The sequence below is a fragment of the Myotis yumanensis genome, unplaced genomic scaffold, assembly GCF_028538775.1.
Source record: "Myotis yumanensis isolate MYYU_CA2020_CCGP unplaced genomic scaffold, mMyoYum1.0.hap1 SCAF_1, whole genome shotgun sequence".
Classification (NCBI taxonomy): Eukaryota; Metazoa; Chordata; class Mammalia; order Chiroptera; family Vespertilionidae; genus Myotis; species Myotis yumanensis.
In genome coordinates this window covers 10,547,363-10,564,383 of record NW_027223752.1, presented here as the reverse complement: position 1 = coordinate 10,564,383, position 17,021 = coordinate 10,547,363, and the positions used below count along the sequence as shown (strand labels likewise).

Below are 17,021 nucleotides of genomic sequence, written 5' to 3'. Positions count from 1 at the left end.
AAATGACTGGGGCAATGAAGAAATAAAAGATGAGAACAAAATATATAAAGAGACAAATGAGAATAACAATATACCATATCAAAACGTCTGGGATGCAGCAAAAGCAGTAATACACTCCATTATCATATGATCTTATCAATAGTTGCAGGAAAAAGCATTGGCTCAGATACAACATCCATTTATGATTAAAACGCTCAATATAACAGGAATAGAAGGACAGTACCTAAACATAATAAAAGCCATATGTGACAAACCCTCAGCTAATATCATACTCAATGGTGAAAAACCGAAAGCTTTTCTAAGATCAGGAACAAGACAAGAATGTCCACACTCTCCACAAGGACATGTGCTGGAAGTCCTAGCCACAGCAATAAGGCAAGAGAAAGAAAGAAACGGCATCCAAACAGGGAAGGAAGAAGTCAAACTGTCACTTTTTGTGGATGACATGAAAACCCTAAAAACTCCACCAAAAAACTGTTAGAAACAATAAGCAAATACAGTCAAGTTGCAGGATACAAAACCAAGGTGCAAAAATCCATTGCCTTCCTGTATATTAACAACAAAACTTCAGAAAAAGAAATGAAAAAAAAACAAACAAAAACAATTCCTTTCGCAATTGCAACCTTTCTCTTGATCTGAGAAAGGCGGTGGTGGGCACGAGCGAGGCGGGCCCCCAAGGGGAGTGCAAGGCTGAGCCCTGGGTGGCCACCTGCCACTGTTTCCTTCATGCTGCTTCTCCGGCTGAGCAGGTGCCCGGCTGGGCTTCCCTGGCCAGAGAACCAGTGTCCTTTCCCACCACGCTGGGCAGGCAGAGTCAGAAGCCCAGGCCTGACCCTGCTCTGGTAACTGCAGCCCCCGGCCAGCACCTCCCGGCCTGGAGGGGCCTCGTGGTGTCTCCTGAGGTGAAGGGCCACGAGAAGAGGCAAGGAGGGGAGAGCACGCGGAAGATGAGTCAGCGTTCACCGGGGGAAGGAGGCAGGCCACGGCCGCTAGACCTGTGTCAGGCGGCGTCAGCAACCCAGGAGCCACCTGCACTTGCCAACAGCTCCTGGCCCGTGAAGACATCTGGACACTCAACCTGAGAGACACCCTCTGCTGCTTTACGTGCTAGTTAGGAGTCACACATCCCGGGCGTTCGTACAGTAACAGGGACCACTTACCAACTGCTTCCCAGGGGCCAGGCACGATGCTAGAAACCACAGGTATAATTGGGAAAGAACAGAACAAAGACAACCCCCCAACTCATTCAATTCTCAAAGCAACCTTGCAAGGCTGTATTAAAACAACCTTTCAGCCCTAACCGGTTTGGCTCAGTGGATAGAGCATCGGCCTGCGGACTGAAAGGTCCCAGGTTCGATTCTGATCAAGGGCATGTACCTGGGTTGCGGGCACATCCCCAGTGGGAGGTGTACAGGAGGCAGCTGATCAATGTTTCTCTCTCATTGATGTTTCTGGCTCTCTACCCCTCCCCCTTCCTCTCTGTAAAAAATCAATAAAAAATTATTTAAAAAACAAAACAAAACAAAACAAACAAAAAAACAACAACCTTTCATAGGCAAGGTAATTGAGGACAGAGGTTCAGCAGGTCCCGCATCTAGAGAGTGGCAGATGGGGGATTCGAGCCCACAGCTGTCCGACTCTGCAGCCGTCTCCTCTCTGATCCTTTCTAAATCTTTGACACCCACCTGCATGAGTCCACCCTCTCTGGCCACTCACTGGGCCCCTCTCAGGACACCCCCTCCACCCCCTCCCAGCCAACCACACTCGGGGAGCGGAGGTGTTGAGTGCGGGCACTGTCGTGACTACCACTTCCTTCAGGCCTGCTCAGGGGAGGGGGGGGCGTCAGGTTAGTTGGGGGGCACATGGGGGACACGCTGTGGAGGAAGGTGGAGTGGATCTCAGGAGCTAAGCATCAGCTTCCACAACCAACTCCTGCAGTGAGGTTGTTTGGGACCCATTTAGGCTGAAAAGATAGGGCATTGTCTGGGAAGCTGGTCATAATGCAGATTCTAGGGGAGCCCCACCCCGGAGCTCCTGGGGTCCAGCCTGTGTCCAGGCAGCCCAGGGGAGCATGACACCCGCACGAGTTTGAGAACCTCAGCATCGGGCTGTGAACTTAGTGAGGCAGGGCTTTTGTTTCTCTCCAGCCCCTGGCATAGTGCTTTGCAGATAGAAACAGAAATGACGGGAGGGCAGAGGCCATGCATATACTTCCTTTCAGGGCCCACCACCAGACTAGGCACCCAGCAAGTATGTGATGAAACTTGCTGATGAGCTGGTTTACTTGGTGTCTTTGAGAGCAGGCATCATGCGTGCTGCCTAAAACATAGTCCTGCTCAATAAATATCGACTGAACAAATAGTCTGGATTCGCCGTCTCACTGGGCTCTACTAAAGCAGGCCAGAGGATTTACTATGTGGCCAGAGAAAGTTCAACTGTGTAAGTTTAAGGGGAACGAGACAGAATTACCGGAGCCCTACAATCCTCCGAGGCTCTCAACTGTAACTTCAGCCGTGCAGGGACCCAACAGCTCGTGCAGGAAGTCAGACAGACTACAAGGCGCACGAGCAGCGTCAGGAACGCTACCCCGAGACACGAGGGTTTCCTCCTGCCGCTGCCGCTCAGGGCCAGAGCTGCAGAGCAGCACTCAACCAGCTCGCGCTGCGGGCCAGCTCCTGCTCGCCACTCTGGCCTGTGAGCGAAGGATGGTTTTCACATTTTTAAATGATTAAAAACTTTCATGGATAGACGCCTTGGCCCGCCACCTGCCCCAGCGGCAGAGTGGAGTTTGCAGCAGAGACTGCACGGCCTGAAACGTTTACCATCTGGTCCTTCCCCGAGAAACCTCTGCCAGTGAAGAGTCAGAGTCAGCGGGTGCTCCGAGCTCTGCCACACCCCGAGCGGGAGAGCCTAACTCTGCACGTGGGCGCCGGCCCCCCCTGCAGGGATGCTCCAGGGGGTGGGCACACACCTCCCACCCTCCTGCTGGCATTACATTTCCACCGCTCACGTCAGATGGAGAAAACAGCCTCCTGGGTCTGGGCTGGCGGCCAGCGCATGGTCATTTTCTGGCTAGGGGTTATGCTCCCCCATCTAAGCCAGCTCTGCAGCCAGGCTGGGCGGCCCCCGGCCCCATCCCTCTCTGTGACTTCGCTGTCAAGGTCTCTGCCTCTGGTGCCCGTCCATCTGAGGGGAGCGAGGGAAGGGGGAGCGAGGGAAGAGAGAGCTCCGGTCACTCACAGCGGTGGGGGAGCCCCGGTTGCTTTCCTCCAGGAACTCCTCCAGGGTGACCATCTCCCTGCTCGGGGAGGCGCAGGGCCGCACCCAGGCCTGGGGCTGGGCCACACCCCTCTTCTGGATGCACTCCGGGGGGAGAGGCCCGTTCCGGGGTGGCGGGTACTCCTGGCGGCTGAGGGCAGTGCGTCCTGGGGCGCTGGCATCGCGGGGCAGAGTGGCTGTGTCCCTGCTGGGGATGAGGTCCTCACTGCTGAAGCTCTCGGGCCTGCGGTGGAGCGGGTCGGAGGAGCCTGGTGTCAGGGCGAGGGGACACAGAGGGACACGCATCAGTCTCCCACTCTCGCTCGCCTGCCTCCCGTGGGCTCCGTGCTGCCTGCAGCTCACGGAACAGAGCCCTGCCCGGGAACCCAGGGCACACTTCTCCCAGGCTGGCACTGTGGATGTCAAGGACATTCTGGAATTCTTTAGAAGTTCACACTGGCATTTTCAAACAAAATAACTTGGGAAAGAAGTGGAAAGCTTCTGCTAAAGCTTAATTTATCAACAGCTGTAAGGCACTGCACTATACAGCTCTTGAAACAGTGTAGAGCAGTGATGGCGAACCTTTTGAGCTCGGCGTGTCAGCATTTTGAAAAACCCTAACTTAACTCTGGTGCCGTGTCACATATAGAAATTTTTTGATATTTGCAACCGTAGTAAAACAAAGATTTATATTTTTGATATTTATTTTATATATTTAAATGCCATTTAACAAAGAAAAATCAACCAAAAAGATGAGTTCGCGTGTCATAGGTTCGCCATCACTGGTGTAGACAGACTGTATTCTGCACCATTAAACAAACTGTGAACACTATAAAGGAACCGGTCACCCCGTGTCCTCTGACCCCTGTGGACGTAACCACTGGCGTCATCTCCATCTGGAAGCTGAAGGAGCTCAGACTCGGAGGATGGGTGGCTCGCCAAGTGCCCGGAGCTGGTCAGTGGAGAAGGGATTTGAACCCAAATCTGTTAAAACTCCCAGGCCTAAGCTGCAAACGGAATGACGTGGCCCTATGAATGCAAACGCATCATGCTTCCAAGAAGCTTGCTAACTGTATTTTTTAAGTTACACAAATAATACCAGCTCAGAGCAGAGATCCAAGTGCACTGAAAAGTGCCCAGCAGGGAAGGCCGACTTACCCTTCAGGCTGAGAGGTGAGCTGTCACTGGACGCATTCCTGCTGCTCTCTAAGCTGCTTGGCCGAGACCCTGAGGGAAATGGCAACGCTTAACTGAAGGGCTGATGACCAGTCTAACCCAGACGAAACCATCCAATCGGACAACAACTGCATCACAAAGCGACTCTGCCGTGGTCCAGGGGAAGCCCCTGGGAGGACAGACCCTGGGATTCCCGACGACCCCCAGAGGGGTCCAGCCTCACTGAGTGCTAGGCCCGTGCACAGAGGGGCAGTGGGCCGTGCAGAACGGCAACTTGTAACATCTATGCCTGTGAGGTCTGGGCTGTGGCCTCATACAATTTTGTTAACAAAGGAAATCTCATGCAGACCCCCAGTACAGATTAAAGAAGGGCCGTTCTGGGAAAGGGAACGATTGGGGGGTTGGGGGGAAGCCCACCCTTGCTGCCGCATCAATCTCTCCGGAACACACGTGGGAACACTGTGCCTAGACCAGCACTGTGCCCCCTGGTGAGAGCGGGGGCCAGGACACGCAGTGTGTGCACGTCCACGTGTGTACAATGACGTATGTGCCCGAGCGGGTGCTGGGACCCTCAGGACGAAAGGAAGTGCTCGCTTTTTGAGAAGGCTGGTATCCCTTCCGCGGAAACTTCCACTAGGCCTCAGTCAGAGGCCAGTGTTTCTAACACTTTCTAAGGTGAGATTTACCACTGGGAGCTGCTCTGGGCACTAAAATCCAGGTGAGGACAGTCGAGCTCCCTGCAATCAGTGACGTCTGCAGGGTTCACTAGGCCTCCCTTCAAGCCAGGAGAGTCAGAGCCTCCAGGAGTAGGACACGTGATAGGTAGTGAGTTCCCCATCACAGGAGGGATGTAAGCAGGAGCCGCATGCTTCCGCCCCTAGGGGAGGCAGGGAAGGAGTGTTGAGGAGCTGTGGGTCCTCTGTTCCCACTCCAGCATAACACCTCCACTTTCACCTCCTTTGTGTGTGGGACGTGCACACACGACTTAGCTTGAAGGAAAAGCACAGTTGATGGAAACAGGTCTGAGAACCCAGGCTGAAGGGCACCACGCACCGCCCACTCACCGTGCTGCTGCCTGTGGTTGGCGAACTCGAGCTCCAGGGACCGCTCACAGAGGCTGTCATCTGAGTGATAGCCTGTGGAGAACGTACGGCTGTGAGTCAGGGGACCTGGAACATCCAGGGGGAACCTGGGCCTCTTGCCAGACGCCCACCTCTGACGCTGGCCCAGCCCCTGCGTTGTGTCCAGCTCCTGGAGGAGGGAGGGACGTGTGGACTGTGCCCTTAGGACCTGCCTGTACTCTCTCTCCCCCTATTTCTCCTGCCGACACAGCCTCATACTCTGGACTCTATTTGACTCAACATTAAATCATGCTTCCGCAGGCGCAATGCCTGGGACTCCGAATGAAAGCAGCAGCGTCCTGGCCTAAGGGCAATGCAGCAAAAGCAGCTGAGACTCAGTATCCCGGGAACCCCTCCCACCCTCCAGGGCCAGCTGCACCAGAAGCAGAGGGCCTTGTCTCTCGGGGGGCTGGAAGAAGGAAAAGGAAAGAACCCACCACCGGAGGGAGGATGCGGATTCCCTAGAGACTGAGCCCTGAACCGGCAGCTCCTCACCAGAAACAGTCCGGAACCCAAGGGCCACCAGTCACTGCTCTTTCCTGAGAAGGACTAAGCTGCCCTGTGCCTCAAGCTTGCTAGATTCTTGCTGACAGCAGCCCTGGGTTCCCTCCAAATGACACCAGGGTCTCCCCTTTGCCACAGTTCTACGTCCACCTGAGCGTGAGCACTGGGCTGCCAGGGAGTCGCTGTGGGCAGTGCTGGGTGTGCGGTGTGACAGGCCCTCGGGCAGGCTCTGAACAGGTGTGGGCTCTGGCTCAGGGTGGGATCCAGGCCGAGACAGCCCGTGGTCAGCCTGGAGGGCCAGGCCTGGAGCCACACTGGCCGCTGGAAATCCGACAGGACGTGGTGCTCCCGGCTCCTGCTCGAGCCTGGGGGACGGAGGCCGTCTGCTGACTGCCCACCCGGACCCCGGAGCATGCTGCCCGGCCGGCACACGGCACAGCTCCCCTGACGCCCAACAGTAAGTGGCTGCCCTCTGTGTCCGGCCAGGAGCGCAGAAGGGCCGCCTGGCTGCCCAGTGCTCACTCGACTCAGATTCTGAGGGTGTTTCTGATTTGTAAACAAGGGGCCAGGCCCCGAAGCCGACCCAGGCAGCCCTGAGGGCAGGGACCGTCTTTGCTCGGCTTGTCAAACCAGGGTTATGCATGCCATAGCGTCCAGGGTGCAGTGGATGGTACAATCATGAAAAACAATAACCTTTTCTCGTCAATTTCTAACACGCCGGGCCATCATTGTCAGCTCATTCTGCTGTATTCAGATATTTCCATCTCTAAGCTATGAGCTGCATCTCTTTTTCAGTGTTGTGTTATTTTCCCTTTCTGTTAACACCTTTCGTACCGCTCACGAGTTTTCTCGTGTTTCGTGCGCCATCTGTTATGGACCTTAGATGTCAACACACTGTCTTGTCCACATCGAATGAAGCGATCTCATTGGTGGAAACTGTGCAGGTCAATCTACGAAAAACTATATAATTGCACGAACCCATAAAGCATTGCAGTTACATTGTATTTTAGTCATTCGAATAGTTTTCGTCTTCAAGTTCCTGGCACTTTTAGAAAATGTTTTACGCAGTACCATACGTTAAAAAAGTACTAGGAGCTTTAATTTGTTTGTTTTTGTAAATAAAAATGTTATAATTATTGAAAAACACCACCTAAAGTGCATTATGATCTGTAGTTATGATGGTTTAAATAATGTGCAGTTTGCCCAAAACCGTGCGGTCCCTGGCGTATCTCTTAGAGATTTCTATGCGGTACGAAATGTGTTAAGTATTTAAAATTTCCAAGTGCTCTCCCCGCGAATGCTCCTTTTTATAGCGCCCTGCTGGTTTCACGAAAGCGTGCAACTTCGCTTGCTCTGATGCTAATGACGGGCATTTCAAAACGTATGTCTCTGCCTAGTGACCGCTGACTCTGCTGCCTCTCACATCCGTTTGCCTCTGGTGTTGCGGGCTCTCCTCAGGTGTCGGGGTCCTGAACTCTCACGGGCCTCACCTGGCAAGATGTGACCCGACTGCTCTGCTGGGAATGTCTCCCGCTAATCAGATGTCTTGAAGGATTGTATTAGCACATCTAAGGTGCGGACGCCATGGCTACTGACATCCTGGGAGACATCCAACCTGTCAATCCTTCCCCGAACCCCCTTGCTTTTCAGTTAGGACACCTGCCCTCCACTCTACCAACCGACCTCCAGTTCAGAGACCCTGTCAAGCCTCCTCCCAGGAGAATAAACTTCCAACGTTGCCGGATTTTAGCCCAAGCTCTGGTTCACCTCCGTTCGGGAGCTACTTGGTGCCACCGATTCTGAGCAGCGATGGTGGGTTCTAGGGCTTTCCTGTGAGCGGCTGAGGCCCAGGCCTCCAGAGGGTGGAGCTATCCGCCAAAGCCACACCGCCATGGGGAGAGCTGAGGTCTGAACCTGTGTCCGAGGGAGGCCAAGCCTGTCCACAGCTTCACCAACCTGCTGACCACTTCTCAGTCTGAGAGGCCCCCCTGCCCCTGAGAGCTAGGCTCTTTGGGAAGGACCTCGGCCCAGAAGCTCATCCCTCTCGGTTCTAAGGGACACGTGACTCACCTTGGGTGCGGCCTGGGTGCCGGGAGATGGGGGTGGAGCTGGAAGGAGCTGTAGTGACGGCTGAGGATGAACAGGCCCGGGAGCCAAGCTCTGACGGCCAGGGCTTGATGGCTGGCTCAGCGGAGGCATCCGTGCGGTCAAGGCTGCCTCCGTGTGGCGACCCTCGCTTTGGTACTAGGTCCCTAGGGCCTGGGGCAGAGGAGGACAGTGAGTACTGGGCTGCAACATCCCATGCCAAGGTGGCGTGATCACACCGAGGCCTAGAAGCAGCGGCAGCAGGGCACACGGAGCACAGGGACAAAAGCTGGGCTGCGCGCCTCACGGGCTGTAGTCGGAACGGGAGGGCCTGAGCTGGAGGCCCCGGGAGGCCGGCCCTTGCTCTAACCATAGATCACAGTTCGAGCCCCAGCAGCTGGGAGAAAATACTAGTAAAGGACCAACTCAAGAGGCTCAACGAAACGCTGCTAAAAGTCCAACACATTAGGGACTGGGCCCACCTGCTGAGTAACACTGCCACTCAAATCCCTGATTTAAAAAGACCCTGACTGATGTCTGCTCAGGGCCACTGGAGACCTGTGGCCTGGGCCCTCAAGGTCCAGGATGTGCACCCTTGTGATCTGAGAAAGGTGTTTATTGCCACCCTAACCACCATCTGTTTAAGAAGGCTTCATCACCGCTAGGAAGATTTTTACCTTGTATTTTGCACTTTTCTGCAATCTCTGAATTTTCTACCGTGAACATACTAATATACTCTTGTCAAAGTTAAATAAAATCCTAATTTAAAAAAACAAACACTGGGGAAAAATACCTAAAAGATCTTCAACAACCTCTTAGCAGGAAAGGGGATGGGCTCTCCACATACAAGTGAAAAGTTAATGTGGGTGGAGCTCTAGAAGCATCGGGACAAGGCTGTTTTGCACGGCGTCCCGCTCCAGGCCGCCCAAGGGCGTGGACCCAGGGCCATGTCTGCTGTCGGGATTCTGACCCGTCTCCACTCGCCCAGGACCTGACCCCCGACCCTCAGCCACTCAATGTCTGGACTCACGGTCACGTGTGACGCACCCAAGTCTTACGACTTCAAACCAAGGGAACTTTTGGATTCTGAAAGGTCACCTTGATGAGAAGCAAGATTCAAGGCGGGTGGAATGAATCGGACAGGCAGCCACTGCATGAAGTGAACATGAGGAGCAGAGGAGAGGCGGAGATGAGCCAACAGCAGCAATGGCAGAGAAACCACACATTTCCAACAGCATGCTGGGAAGACAGGCAGAGGACCAGGACGTGGCCGCCCTGGAACCAGAGCAGGTGCGCGAGACGAAGTCAGTGCCACATCAACTGACTGAACAGTGCGGCAGTCACGGATTTACGTTGGTGATTACCTTGTTTCCATGGCGATACTGGTTTCCCATTTATAGTACCGATAATCATCTTTCCTTTTAAAATAAAGTTAAATGGAAACCGGGAGTCGATTCAAGGGGAGATATGTAAGCGATCACAGAGGTGATACAGACATGGCAAACGCATGGAGATGGTACAAGGATGGCTGAAGACAGAGAGCAAGGCAGTAGCTAAAGGCCCCTGTGGACCAGCGCTCCCGGCTCCCGGCTGACTGGGAGCTGATGTTCTGTCTGTCCACTGCTGCCCTCACAACAGCATCCAAGATGTCAGAGGACCGTAGCTCGGCCCTAAAACGGCACTCCGGGCTGAACCCTGGCTCAGCAACATCCATCCAATTATTCAAAATGCTTGAGTGCAGCAATAAATTCTTCAGAACACAGAACACATCTAAAAAGGGACTTATCTGCACAAGCCAACCATCCCCTGCTCCGACAAGGGAAGTGGGGAAAAGGGCAGCGGTTTTAAATGCAGCTGCTTAAAAATAAGTCTTTACAGAGGAAGCATAGCGACAGCTGATCAGTTCTGCGTGACACACGGCATGACATACAAGCCTGCAGGTGCGGGAGCGGGCAGCACTCGGCCAGGGACTCACTGGGCAGGGCATCCTGGCCACGGGCCTGTGCGTGGCTGTCCCGAGGCTCCCCTAACACTGCGCTGCGCTGGAGTACCGTCCAGAGGGTGTCACAACTCATCTTCTCTTTTGAAATCAGAATCCACGTTGGTTGTTTTAAGCTTGGCTTGGAATTGGGGTCAGGAGGAGGGGTCCACTATGGGGCATCTGGCCTTTAGGTACTGTTTTTTGTTTGTTTGTTTGAATTTCAGAAATGAAGGAGGGCACATGATGAAGACACTGATGAAGGGAAAGGATTAGAAATCTCCAATTTCTGAGAAAGGGAGAGGGTAGTTAGAGGCGGGTGGGATGTCAGAGGAGGACCAGAACCGCAGGCGTTTAGAGAAAGCCGGGTGGGCTGTTGGAGACTTGTCTTTGTCCTTGCTTTTGCTTCTCAAAAAGGGGCTCTTTTTGCACCGAGTTGCTAAATTGTTATCCCCCGGATAACCCAAGAGAGAAAGGAAAAAAAAACAAAAACAGCAATAAATGAAATGAACGATAACAAATGACGCTACATTAGCTGAACGTTCTTGGGAATCAGAATCCTGTCCAGCCCAGGAGAGGTGGGAACAACGCCCACGGCACAACCTGAATCAGGACTCGGTGAATCTTTTAGGCTCTGACTCCATTTAGTTAATTCAGTGGCACCCTGTGCCAATGCTTTACTTAGCACGTGAGAAGTCTATATTGCTCTAGGAGCTGATGTGTTAGACCATTTTTCAATTTCAATGTGTTAAATTATTAAACAAGGATGTTTATTAATTTAGGACCTGGCATTTCTTATTCATCCATTTTAATGACAGGTTCCTGACAACGTGGCTCCCACACAACTAACTCCTGCTCCTGTTCAAAGACCTTGGGACACTTAATGGTATGTTCCTGGCTGGCGGTAATGAAATAGCCTGAGTCAACTCTTCACTAATAATTCTCGTACATCTAAATAACCTCTAGTAGCAGGATGAGTTTGAAGGTAATGAAAATACCCTTTTGATACCAGAACACCGTCTCCACCAAGAATTATTCCCATTTAGAGCCCTATGCATCCTCTACTCTAAACCTCCCCTTCATGGTCTTTAAATTACAGTCTGACCAGAGCAGACAATTGGTCTTTCTGAGCATGTCATGTACATGAACATAACTGATTCACCCAATTTCTGATTGAGGATTCAAGTCCATAGAGCAGTGGTTCTCAACCTTGGCTGCACATTAGAATCACCTGGGAATCTTGTTACGGGGTGAGGCCACAACATTAATAACAAAGAAAAAGAATTTCCAGAGGATGAGGCCCAGAAATCAGCATTTTAAAAAGATTCCCAGGTGATTCTAATGTGCAGCCAAGGTTGAGAACCCCTGCCATAGAGGAACCTCGGTTACTTCTTTCCCCACAGCGCCACCTGCTGACCACAGCTCCCACCACAGGATAAGGACCCACTACTCAATGCTGGGGCCCCAGGCGGGTTCAGCATCTTCAGGGACCAGCAGCTTGAAGTGCAGGCAGTGCTCACAGGGGTCAAAGTTCAGGCCCCTTATCCGTCAGACCCGGGTTCGGATCCCAGCTCCAACACTTACTCTCTGGGCCAGTGCTTAACCCTGGCAAACCTCACTTTCCCAGCTCTGAACAGGGACAGGAATGGTGCCGACCTCACCCGGCAGTTAGAACCAAAGGCGATAGATAGAGCAGGTCAACTACCTAAAGGGTGCTGAGCCCAGGAAGCACCATTGCACGGCTGCCGTTACTCATATTTAACACTGACCTGCTCCTTCATGGACCCCAACGACAGTTTGGATCAGTCAAGCATTTTTTTCTCTGAAAGGTTTGCCAACTCCATTAGGCTGATTATAGTCATTAAGCCAGTTTAGACAATAACACAAGTTGAGGTGGTAAATGTCACAACATGTAAGGAGCCAGTATGAAAGCTTCATTATCTTTTACCTGCACGTGAGCTTTGGACCTAATTCACCTGCTGTGAAGACTGGGGATGCAAGCACTAGTCCCCAGACAGTGGGCATGCGTGTGCACACCTCATTTTAGCCTCTCCAGTGACACACCGGGACTTGAAGTGGTGACTGCCACCCGGAGAGGCTTGTGCACACGTCACACTCAGAAGGCGGCTTGGCACAGGCCCTGGGCCCTGTCAGCTACTGTCACGCCAGCCGCTGAGAGCACACGAGTCTCAGGCACGGCCCTGGTCCTCAGAAAGCCCGAGTGTCCTTCATAAAATTTACTTTCTCAGGGGGCTTGTTGGGCAGGTTTATAGGTAAATAATCTACACAATGATATTTAAAAGTGAATTTGAAAACGAAACCATGTTTAAGACGATGGCTTTGTTTAATCGATTGTAAGATGCACATTTCACCCCCAAACCTTACATCTCTGAAGTCAGGATGCAGCTTTGAGCATCTCTCGCATCTCTGTTGGCTAGGTGACAATTCTGACAAAATCGTCACTGCCACCACCCATTCATTTCCTTTCTATGAGCACATAATCCTACAGCTTACAACTGACAGCCTCTTAGATCCGATGAAACATATGCAGCACATCAACTAGAAACCCATTTCGGAACCTCTGGCTCACTCCGACCACAGCCCTAAATGTCCAGGTACAGCGCCCCCTGGCGGGAGGACTCAAGGCCAGGAAGGCGGGAGAAGAGAACCGCACCTCCTTTTCAGAGGGGCCGAAAGCTCAGCCCCGAGGCCGTGCTGAAGACCTTGCACGTGTCCATTACGTGTTAAATGCACTGGGATCTCCCTCCGGAAATGGCTTCTCCCAGGCCCGGCAGATACAAGGACACCCCAAAACTTACCCTCTTGGGCTCTCTCTGCGGTAACTGTATGGAGATCCGCTCTGGACATTCCAGGACCCACCACCTGTATGTGATGGGCGGGGCTTCTCGTGCTAAAGGAACTAAATTGTTCTCGGACGAAGCTGCCACAACACGGACGTGGGTTTATATTTTCTACTTGGCTGTTCACATACCTAATGGGGGAGCACACCCCCTTCAGGCGCCTACACACGTGTGCACACCCAGCACGCCATCTCGTTGGTGCTGCCCTGTCCACGAGGGAGACCTGAGGGCCTCCCCTTCATTTCCCGCCTGCATCCAGGTCACCCTCCTACCTTTTCCCACAGGCACACTGTGGGCGTCTCGCTCTTCCACCCAGTTCGAGCATGATGGCGTGGCCTCCGGGGGCTCCGGCTGCGACTTTGGAGGCTGAGCAGCACTGGGCGAGGCCGGGTCTGAGGACTCCAGCGGCCAGGGAGGGCTGTCTGTGGTTGACTTCGGTCGTTCTCTGGGACCCTCTTTCTTTGGTTTGATTAATTTGACTAAGGCTTTGGCTCCAATCCAGTGGTTTTTCCTATTAGAAATAGATTTTTAGGACACAGCCAACCCTCACTGCCCCTCCGGTAGGTCACTGGGTGCGCTGACACAAGCTGGGATTGCCATCACCAGCCAGGGAAGTGGCCGTTAATTTGGGGTTCAGAAGGTTGGCGCTCTTCGCCAGCACCACGATCATTGGATGTGGGGCTCAGGGGTGGAACACAGTTTGCGGCTGTGGTAGGGACGGTAGAAGCGTTCATCGTGGCAGGAACCCCCACTAGCCTCTCGGGAAACTGAACTTCAAATACAGCTCTCAGCTCCCGATCGCTGTAAAGTGCAGGAAGAGGTGCTGTGCTGATCTATGTTTGTTGGCACTTTCCATCAAAATGCCGTTTTCAGGAAGAGTCAGGGACCTCCTCATTTTTAGCCAGAGTTAATAACGGGTGAATGGACTGGCAGACTTTGCCCATTCCCGGTATTGAGGAGTCTGGGTGAGGGGGAACAGGGCAGGGCAGAGTGGGCCACTTGAATTAAAAACAGTGAAGTTAAAGGGTAATACACTGCAGCTAACCAGAAACGGAGGCATTCTAATGTAACAAGAAGAACCACACGTGGGTTCTAATCCTGGCTCTGCCACAGAACAGCACCGTGCTTACACAAACGGTTTAATTTCCCCATCGATGCCTCATCTCCCTGTCAACAGAAGGATCAGGCGGAAGGTGGGAAATTCTGTGGTTCTGTGATGCCAACAGAGAGGCCTTGCAGGATTCATGGTGATATGACCGCAAGGCTGGGCTGGGACAGGACACTCTGAAGGCCCAGCTCCTGGGGCTCAGGCCCGCGTCAGGGAAGCCCTGCTGCACGGGGGAGGCCAGCAGCCTCAGGGACCGAGCCGGCCCACCACCGGGGCTGCTGCTCTGCAGAAGGGGACGTGTTTGTGAACCACCCTGGGGTCTAGAGACTCCAGAGGAAGGTAGGGAAGACCAAGAGGTTCCTGTGACAGAAGACCATGGGTGCTGGCCCAGGAGTCCAGCCCACGCTTCCTTCCCAAAACAGAAACATGGCGTTCTAGGTCCTGAAACCTGGAGACACAGCCTGATAGTCCTGCTTTAGTGGCTCTAAACCACAGACTCTCTGCCCCTTCAACAGGACATGGCAGCGGGCCTTCGCCATCCCTCATAGGATAACGCTGAGTATGGACGGCGGGACCGAAAGAAACTCTAAATTCTTTCAGTGCTGGGAGACCTGCGCACAGTGGACCTGCCATGGAGGGGAAGATGCGAGCCCAACAAACTGGTCATTGCGCTAGATGCTACAGCTTTCCCCACTCGTGAAAGAGCAAGCTTTCTGTTCTGTGCTTAAGTTACTGCCATTAAATCAACTCACTTCTTGGGAGCAGGATCATAGAACTTGTACTGATCCATGATTTTTTCTTCCAGTTTTTCCTTTTGTCTTTGCAAGGCATTTAATTTGTCTCTGTAAATAGAAAAGAAAGAAAAAACAATTTGGTTTTTTAAAATAAAACATCGGCCCAACCTGGGACCTAGCCCAGAAGGGCCGGCATTTTTCTGGGACTCGGACATCACGGTGCTCATGACGGTCATGATCCCCGAGGGGGAATATGGGGGTGGAAGCACGTGACGTGGGTCCGGGAACCTAACACGTAGAGGAGACCTGCTGTAGCACCGAGGATCAGGCTGAACGTCATTTTAGGAGAACAAACCCCCAACCACCTGAAACTCAAGCTCGGAGACCCGGAGGACTTTCTGGCCAGCTCAACTCGGGATGTTGGGCACTCCGGCCCGGCACAGGGCAAGGCTAGCTCCTGCGGGTACAGATGAGCGATACCTTTAGTGGTGGGGAGAGGGCTGCCCTCAGGGAGGTAGATGGACATTAAGGTTAAAAGAGTCAGTTTAGCCCTAACCGGTTTGGCTCAGTGGATAGAGCGTCAGCCTGCGGACTCAAGGGTCCCAGGTTCGATTCCGGTCAAGGGCATGTACCTTGGTTGCGGGCACATCCCCAGTGGGGAGTGTGCAGGAGGCAGCTGATCGATGTTTCTCTCTCATCGATGTTTCTAACTCTCTATCCCTCTCCTTTCCTCTTTGTAGAAAATCAATAAAATATATATATTTTTTAAAAAGTCAATTTAGCAAAGTCAGACCTCTGACCTCGGCCCGTTCCAATGCTGGGTTTCTGGTAATACTGCCACGGAAGCGAACTCAAAGCCTTCCCGGGGCCGACAGATAAGATAAGGAGCAAAGCAGGCCTGGAAGGACCAGAGGGAGCGGTGGGGCCTGTGGCACGGCTGAGCACAGGATGCCTCGTGGGACTGAACGCAGGCCCTGCAAACCAAGCCCTGCTTTAGATGTGGTGGAACTTCTGAACGCTTTTCCAGAAGGTTCCAGAAACCCAGGTTGTGAAGCAAAAAATCTCATTTCTGTTGGCAATCAGTTCACATTTTCACAAACACAGAAAGGACCAGAGACACCTCTTAACCCTGGGGCTGCTGGAGGGCACCCCTGCTCACTGGGAGAGGGAGCCTGGCCTTCCTGAAACAGACCGCACAGCATGCTTTGGTTTTCCCTTGTCCCAGAGTGCCCCCCCACTGGCCGCCAGCTCCTGTCCTGTTCCCTCGTGGACTTTGTGGCCCTGACAGCTCAGATCCTGGATTCCTGGCTTGAAAATGAGTCCTCCAATCGAGGCAGCTGCTCAGGCTCCTTCGGCCATGAAGCTGCCGAGGTCCCACCTAACACCAGGGCTTTCCCAAGAGTTTATCATGAAGTGAGGAGCCCATGAAAAGTGATGGCTCGCAAAACCGCTAGGCCCTGACCACCCTGCTCTGCTCCCAGTGCCCTTGGCGCTGTTCCTCTAGTCTGTGTTGTTCTCTTCCCACAATCGTGCTGCTGGGCCTTATGCTAGAGCGCTTTCCTGTCTGGCTCTGACCAACCCTCCACTCCAGGCGCACAAACTCACAGAGGGCAGGCACCACAACCCTCCCAGGACTGGGGAAGACTCCGCTCGGAGCAGGGTCAGCAAGCCTGCCATTTCCCTGGCCTCCTACAGACCTGTCTAATGCAAAACCATCATCAGATCACCCCCTGGGTACCAGGCCCTGACCCTTCTAGTTGGCACCTGCCCAACCTCTGCTGGTAATTTTTACCCGCTGCATTACAGAGAGCCAACTTCAGGCCACAGTCATTTCTACCCCAAAACTACAGTGTGGCTTTCCACGTGAACCATCCTGGGTAGGTGCAACCACCTGTAGACGAGCAGAAGAATCCAAGAGAACAGTAAAGCAGCCCCGCTACCCTGGGAGCTGGGACAGTGCCCCGGGTCACTGTGTCCATGTCCCTCTGTCCCACATGGCCAGCCACTCCTGACCACAAGGAAGGACAGTCCTGCAGCACAGCACAGAGGGGGGAAGACCACCCTGGACCCACAAGATGCATCTCAGGTTACTTGACTTCCAACCATAAGGCTTCCAACACCAAGGCCCTTCCTCCCGCCCTCCTTTCTGGCAGCTCCTGGGCCTGTAGACCAGCTTCCCATAAACACTCACTTCCC

At 53.2% G+C, this 17,021-nt stretch overlaps 1 protein-coding gene across 2 annotated transcripts in view; it reads right to left on the bottom strand.

The window, feature by feature from the left end:
• The window catches only part of LOC139009491 (protein Daple-like), a 106,835-nt gene that overhangs the window by 5,400 nt on the left and 84,414 nt on the right, over positions 1 to 17,021 (bottom strand). For both annotated transcript variants that reach the window (XM_070413772.1, XM_070413777.1), the window contains 6 exons: positions 14,844 to 14,933; positions 13,256 to 13,494; positions 8,130 to 8,318; positions 5,499 to 5,570; positions 4,417 to 4,485; positions 3,241 to 3,527 (listed from right to left, as the gene is read on the bottom strand). In XM_070413772.1, the coding sequence (XP_070269873.1) occupies positions 3,241 to 3,527; positions 4,417 to 4,485; positions 5,499 to 5,570; positions 8,130 to 8,318; positions 13,256 to 13,494; positions 14,844 to 14,933 (946 nt within the window). The remainder of the gene's footprint in view (positions 1 to 3,240; positions 3,528 to 4,416; positions 4,486 to 5,498; positions 5,571 to 8,129; positions 8,319 to 13,255; positions 13,495 to 14,843; positions 14,934 to 17,021) is intronic.